The following is a 7682-nucleotide window of genomic DNA, read 5'->3' on the forward strand; positions in this document are numbered from 1 at the left end:
ACAGCGCATCTTTACCTTTGTCAACTTATCAAGCTCTTCAACGTATCGCTTTAGGGATGCTAATTCTTTTGCTGTGCTCTGCGAATGTAAAGGGTAGCTTCTACCGGAAACGTTCGATCGTTTCACCTAGAGCATTGTTCCTTTGCCAAGTCCGCAAACTTGAATTTAATGAATTGAATTTTTTATCGATTAACCGTATTCTCGGTTCACTACGACTTCACTTCGTTAGATTCCTCTTTCACTGGTGAAAGAGGGGGATGAGAGGCAGTATTTGTGATCACAGAGATGCTATTGTCGCTCTGCACACTAGAATGGCTCGATGAACGACTGTGACTTTGACTACTTGTACCAACTGGAGTTTGTACAAGAGGCTGTGGTGGAGTTCTAGCACCAGATCCATTGATTACCGTGGAGTTAGGTTGTAACTGCATGTGATACTTGTAAATGTTTTCTGTACTCTCAACGACTCCTGTATTTGAAAATAATATTATTAATTTACAATAACTATGAATTGAAAGGAATTATGATCTGTAGATGAAAGGTATGTACCAGCTTGTAAATTTAAACTACGTCCACGAACTCCAGTTTCTTTTGATGGAGGACTCCACCAATTGACAAAAGTGCCCACAACAGGGACATGTCTAAGAATACCTTCTTGCCATAATTTCTCTGCATTTTCTCTTTCCAAGTCTGTTTGCGCTGCTTCGATACCTCTTTTTACCACTTCAGATATAGTATCCAATAATTTAGAACTTGCTTCCACTTCTTGGCCAACTTGTAGAACTAAAGATAATAATTCGGCCACATCTGTGGAAAACATTTGTTCCATTTTATATTTGTACATTAGGTAATACTAATTTAAATTAAGAGCAAGAAAATAAATATTGATTTACCTGTATCTTGCGTAACCATTCCGAATCGAACACAAGCTAAGCCATCGGCTCCTTCCCCTAAAGAAAATGCCGCATCTGTGTTCCGCAAAGCTTCAACCAACTGCGTATTTAATCTGTTCAATTCCTCTTTCGCTTGATCAGTCATGACATGGATCCAAGTAGGAGGTGCGTATCGTACACCGCCTAAACCAGCCCAACCAGGCATTTCTACCAAATGTAAAGAATCATTTTCCGAAACCAATCGCACAAATGTTGCTTTATGTTCAACCGTTGCTTGTAATATCTCCTATTAAGCAAATTACAATAATTAGTTAACAAATCATCATTTTGTTATTAACTAATACGTATAGCTATCACATTTATAATAAACTCACTATCTGTTGTTCCAAACAAGCTACTACATTATCTATATCCTCGGTTGAAGGAGGTTGTTCTGGATTCTCTAAAGGACAAATGCGAATAGCAATACCGTGATGTTCTATTTCACACAGCTCTATTTGTACGTTTTCGATGTCTCGTTGTAGAATTTGTCCTAACCAGGAATTAAGTTTGTCGTAATAAGGAGGAACACGTTCTGTTGTCTGTGGATCCCTATCCGCAGGCACAAATTGGAATACTAATGCACTGGCCACAGCTTCGAATAGCTGTGGATTATTCACGGGATTTGTTAAAAGCTCGTTTATAGTGTAGGACCCTGTTTCACCGCCAGGTAGTTGACTCTAAAAAATAAATTATGTGACATAAATTGAAACTTCAATGTGAAATAGGATGTTGATGCTTAAATAAATTACCAATATCCTTATACAAGAAAATTTCTTAAGTTTATTGTATAATTCTTCCACAGCTAAGAAACATCTCTTCAACCTATTATGTACACCGTCTCTACCTAAGACTTGCAATGCAGCCCACAATGGCAAAGTTGGTAAACGTTTCGATAACGAATCAGTCATTAAACCCGAAACCAAAGATAAAGTTGTGTCTCTCGGAGTTGGACGACCTCCCTTTGTATCTGTTAATCTATATAATGTCTATGTATATATTAAGGAAAAATGTAATATTATCTTCAATGATATTGAAACAGTTTTTTCGAACATATATCTAAAAGGATACAACTACTGGCAAGGATGGTATACCAAGCCATATTCCAAGAAGTAATGTAACACTATCTGCGATCTTCGAAGGCTAAAAATGAAAAATGTCCTTATTACACACTTTTAATGTAAAAAGGATATTAGAAAATAAATATCAAATATGAACACACCAAATCCTTTGCAGAATTATTTAATGCTAATGCAGCTAATGAATGACCTCTGAGATGGAGCCAAACATTATATTTGTCACAAATTGCACGTAATCTAGCAATATTATCGCAGTGTCCGGTTAATACTGAACCTGCTTCTGCTAGTACCAGAAGCGGTGTCACACTACTTGACTGTGTATCTTCTACCAATCTACGTTCCAGTGCTGACACATCCATACTATATCGGGAACCGAACATTGTGTTATGGGGGATGGGCCTTACACAATGGAGTGGCAAAGAGAGCTATAAAGTAGAATGTAGATAATATGATCATGTCTACACTTTTCTTTACATAAGCAATATAAGTTCATATACCTGCTTGCACAGGTGTTGAACCACACCTAAAGGTGCTGCCACAGAACTGTAAATTAAAGGTGGAGAAGTTGCAAGGGCTGTGAAACCTTCCTCCATATATCGAGGATACTTTCGGTGTAGAGCTAATCTTGTAACTCTGACCAAACCTTCCAGGTGATCCTCGTGAAATGAAGAGGCACAATCGACAAAACGGAAGATATGACTTAACCATCTGGTCGTATCGGCGGCCAATCGACCAGCTAGTCTCTGAGCGTGAGATTTTGGAAGTGCAAGCGCGTAAGCAGAAATAGTGTGTGCAATTAACGCTAATTTTGCTGGCTCTGTTAATGTCGGTAAAGTGGTTATTTGACTCGCTGCCGTTTCCGTTGAACCGTCTTTGACTAGTTGTGGAGCGTCTTCGTGAATTACTAAATCCTGTAAAATAAACTACATTTGGATTTCCAGCTTTTTCAAAAGTATCATTTTTTTAACTTTATACCGTTAAAGTTGCTGGTATTTAACGATTTCTGGCATTATGGTAATTTCAAAAATTTTAAAAAAGTCCGCCAGCTTATAATTCTATAAGAACAGTTAACCGATTCGCAATAATCATACATCCACGTGATGGGTAGTCGCCAAGATCGTAATAGTATCAACCAATCAGGACGCAAATCTAAGAGAAACAACCAATAGCTGTTAATCAATGGTTTCTGCTAGCGTTGTATTTACCTGAATTAAAGTTAATATCTCGTCCGAAGTTTTCGATTGCGAGAGAAACCCCGAGGGATTGTTCCAAGTGGTACCGCCACCATCGGCTGCCCTCTCTACAGCTTCCTCGAGCCTCGAGATTACTTGAGAAGCTTGAAACTCTAATGCGGCTACTTCGTTCGACGCAGATCCACCTCCGGTACTGACCTGTCAAAATGATCGAAAAAGCCCGGGATAATATGGTGTTGCTGGTACCAAGATTTCTTTCGAGACTTCGAAAGGCACTATTACGTTCTCACGCACTGTCCTGATCACGGCTGACACGAACCTCGAGTATATTTTGCGCTATACTTTCCATCGTTGCTTTATCGTTTGTATCAGTCTCCTCGGCCATCGTGGCAATAGTCGTCGTGGCGCAGTACCGTCACAATTCGTGTTCCATTTAGATTCGTTGACCAACAAAAAAATTTCCTACTATTTTCGTTTTACAAATAAAAATAGATTTTTTGTAAATATATGGTCTTAAAATATATTATTCTTGAAATTTAATCATAAATTTTGTACTTCTCTTCTATTATTAAATAGAAAAGTAAAAAGAGTGTACTGACATAGTTTGTTGATACGTCCCTTATTTTATCGATATGACTGTTATCGCAGCGTCAGTTCAATTCGTTGATTTACTGAAATGCAGTACTTTGCATGCAAATCAACTTAACAATGCACATGTGCTTTTAATTTAAATATACGTGTTCAAATACACATAAAAAAATATTGATTAACTGTGAATAAAATTAAAAAATGGATAATGTTTGCTAATAATTGCAATTTTTTTAATTAATATTATTTTCTATCTTGCTATTTATGAAACCTTTTCGGGATTAAGGAATGAAACAAAGATATTAAGTTTATAGCTTTTTTATTTCATTATGGTTTTTGTACTATTTCGTATATTTTACACTAGAACTGAAATATGTAGTTATTTTTGCTTTTGAAATTGACTTAGAAATCTTCATATTAGAGTACAAAAAATAATAGGATATTAAAAATCTGGTAATTGTTTAGTAACTGTCTTACACATAATATTGTTTTTATTTTTATTTTAACCAATTGTTATAATAAAGTGTAAACTTTATTATAAAATTTTACTAAACGTATGTAATAAATTTTTAGGTTTATATTTACATAAAAAATTAAACAATCTCAACTACTCCACCAACTTTTGTGATAACTTCTTTTAATTTTTCAGCTTCATCTTTTACTACATCCTCTTTGATTGTATTTGGTACACTATCCACAAACTTTTTGGCCTATATAGATAAAAGTACAATTAAACAACCAAATATCCTTGATAAAATGTTACATATATTTAATAGAAATTACCTGTACTAGATTACAGTTTGGTAATATGTTTTTCAATTCTTTTATTAGAGCAATTTTTTGTTTCTCATCAAAACCAGTTAACTTAACATTAAATAAGGTCTGTACAATTTGAGGCTGTTCTTCTTCATCTTCCTAAAATGATAATATTATATGTTATAGTATTACACAATATTATATATAATTTTTTTTTATTGTAAAATATTCTTATTGCATAAGGAATATATATACTTCTGGCTTTGGTGCATTAACAGTACCCATAGACATTATAGGTGCATCTGGTAAATTTAATTGCTTTTTAAGTAAATCACTCAGCTGTCTTACTTCTATAAGATTCAATGTAACAATTTGATTTGCAATTAGTTCTACTTTAGAGCTAACTTTTAATTCATCCTTTGTAGAAACAGATTCTGATAAGCTATCTGTAGCAGTACTTACTGCTGCAGCAGAATTTTGTCGAATAATACTAAAAAATATAAGAATTAAAATAAAATTGAATAAACCACTATTATTCATATATCTTATATCTTATATCATTCATATTTTAAAATTCAATTTGTTTAATTATAGTATATTATATTTTATTTTTAAAATGTTACAAAATATATATGCTTTCTAAAAGTATCAGAAAAGTGAGGTTATACAATCACGTTTCACTTAACTGTGTATTTCTAAAATTTTAATTCATACCATTTGTGAAAATGACGAATTTGATGGATATTTCGTTGACAAACAAATCGAAATGTATTCATCATATTCATTTAGTAGTGGTTTATTAGTTATTTATTGAGTTACAACTTTATCGGTAAAAATTAATCAGCGAGAGTAAGAACGTATAGAACTACAAACAAACCGAAAGAGTCGAATCAAACTGCGACATCTATAGAGTGATTTGATTCCTAATGAACTGAAAGACAGTGTCGCCTATTCAGAAAACGTTACACTTGAAACTTTACAGCTCATACATACAGGTATGCAAATGCAATCATTGCAAACATTCATTAAATTATCCTGTGAGGACATAGGATCTTTGTTGCCATTTTAAATTGTATTTGAGTACTGATACCGGCTCTAGATCCATTAACGAGTGATCGTCCTATAGAATTATTATTCATAAATTTTTATGATGTCGGTAAGTTTGAAAAAGTTAATATTTTATTCCTTATATCTTTACTAAATTAAAAAAATATTTGAAACATAAAAATAGAAACCTATGCAATATCATATTAAGTTTAAGATTAATATAAAAAAAACTGTAGGAGACTAAGGATCAAATTTTCCTGTTGGTAAGGAGTAATAATTATCCTAATGCGTTTTTTTACGAAATGGAAATATTTATTACGTTTAAATTAATACATAGAAGGTTGTGAATACAGTACACAGATCATTATGAATATATAACAATTATTGAGTGAAAATAATATACAACAAAATGTACAATTCTCCACTGTAAAATACAGTTCTTTATACAATTTTCCGATTGATTATTTTACTAATACACAAGTTTTATTGTTTGTGGTACGCGTCATATTCATCACTTGCCGAATTTTTCATCACGAGACAAAATTTACGATGTATTTTATTAAAATTTAATTATTTCTTTAGTACGTTTATTTTTTCCGTTTTCTTTTTACCTCTTTCTTTGTAAGTAAAAAGTTTCAATCTGTATATAATAATATTAGTTAGTCCTTTCAACAATCGTAGCTTGCAGTAATAGTAAAATAAGTCAATCTTCCTCTAAATAAAGTACAAATTATATTACATCAACCGGCAAACAATTCTTCAAGGAAACATGACATGAATGATGTGAACACGTGAATGAAGCAATTGTCCTAAACTAACTTTACACAACTCCCACAATGCATGAACAGTTTTTTTTTTTTTTTTTCTTACATCTATCATTACTGCAGCAATGCGGAAGGAAGGAAACATGTTTATCGACATTATTAGATAAATATTGCAGACAAATATAATCAACGCGATGTACTTCGAGTTATTTGTATAACATAGTTGCAGGCAGTTAAAAAAGAAGAGAAAGAAGGAAATAATCTGTACAAACGTGATTCAAGGACGGGTCGGTAGCCACGAATCAATTGTCTGTCAATATTTTAATAGAAATGGTGCGCTTTCTTGAGAACTACGATTCGGTACAAATCACTGTTTTACGGAACAGTTATACATTCTACCATGAGTAGCGTGACGTTAAAAAACTTATATCCTATTAGTCTTGGCCCTATATAATTACTTCTGCGTTTCGTTATTTAATGTATCATAATAAGGCTTTTTCGATGTCTGGCTCTCTCATGTGTAGCAAAAAAGAACATAATTAATCCTGGAGTTCCGTTACATACCCCTTACATATGACGGATTAATTGTTACGACTAGCTTGAACAAGATCTTAAAGGCACCCGCATCTTTGCCTTTCTTTTTCTTCTCTTTTTCATTTCCATTTTCTTTGTTTTACTCATTTTTGTTCTACGCATTGATACGATTATGATTTAAGCTCGCTAGGTAGTCGCTAAATTGGAAGGATCTACGTTTAGAAATTGTGACACGAAGACGGATCCGTAAGGTTTTTTAAATTAGAAATGGTGAGAAACGTAAGAAATATAAACTTTCCTTCGAGTATCACCGATTAGGAAGAAACGTTTGAAAATTTGAAACGCAGTGTTCTTCGTAAAAATGGTTCGATGAAGAGAAAGAATTACATTAACGATAATTAAATATACCTCGAAAGTCTCAAAAATCTATTATATTTGTATTAATTTCTTTCTTCTTTCTTTTTTTCCCCTCTAAATCTTGTGAAAATGAAAAAGCAGGAAAAGTATTTCAAAGATGGATTCTGGTATTACTTTTTACATGGAATAATCTAGTTAGATAAGTTACTTTTAACACGCAATTAAAAATCTGTAGATTTCGTGATTACGTTCACGTTTCTCTGAATACTGTCAGGATGCAGGCTCTTAATCGGATCTCATCAAGTTACTATTTAATTTTCGCGTACTATCATAACTATCATATTGCGGTATATATAATGCACAAAGCTATTTGCCTTGTGCGTAATATGTATATTTATAAATATATATACACACACACACATATATATATAT

General features: G+C 33.0%; 2 protein-coding genes across 3 annotated transcripts; both read right to left on the reverse strand.

Moving 5' to 3' along the window:
• Positions 1–3597, reverse strand: LOC108547245 (putative pyridoxal-dependent decarboxylase domain-containing protein 2). 2 transcript variants are annotated; one of them, XM_017899678.1, is made up of 10 exons: positions 3524–3597; positions 3217–3402; positions 2509–2922; positions 2155–2436; positions 2004–2066; positions 1685–1921; positions 1268–1612; positions 894–1179; positions 550–807; positions 1–469 (listed from the first exon to the last, which is right to left on the reverse strand). In XM_017899678.1, exons 1-10 carry the CDS (start codon positions 3587–3589, stop codon positions 210–212), a joined length of 2397 nt encoding a protein of 798 aa, XP_017755167.1. In that variant the 5' UTR covers positions 3590–3597; the 3' UTR covers positions 1–209. The 2 variants fall into 2 exon arrangements, with proteins under 2 accessions (XP_017755167.1, XP_017755166.1); XM_017899677.1 differs by having other exon boundaries at positions 2004–2075.
• Positions 3598–4385: 788 nt separating this feature from the next.
• mRpL12 (mitochondrial ribosomal protein L12) lies at positions 4386–5379 on the reverse strand. The gene is made up of 4 exons (XM_017899715.1): positions 5263–5379; positions 4804–5038; positions 4576–4707; positions 4386–4502 (listed from the first exon to the last, which is right to left on the reverse strand). Exons 1-4 carry the CDS (start codon positions 5331–5333, stop codon positions 4386–4388), a joined length of 555 nt encoding a protein of 184 aa, XP_017755204.1. The 5' UTR covers positions 5334–5379.
• Positions 5380–7682: the final 2303 nt, after the last annotated feature.

The sequence above is a fragment of the Eufriesea mexicana genome, unplaced genomic scaffold, assembly GCF_001483705.2.
Source record: "Eufriesea mexicana isolate 0111107269 unplaced genomic scaffold, ASM148370v2 scaffold925, whole genome shotgun sequence".
NCBI lineage: Eukaryota > Metazoa > Arthropoda > Insecta > Hymenoptera > Apidae > Eufriesea > Eufriesea mexicana.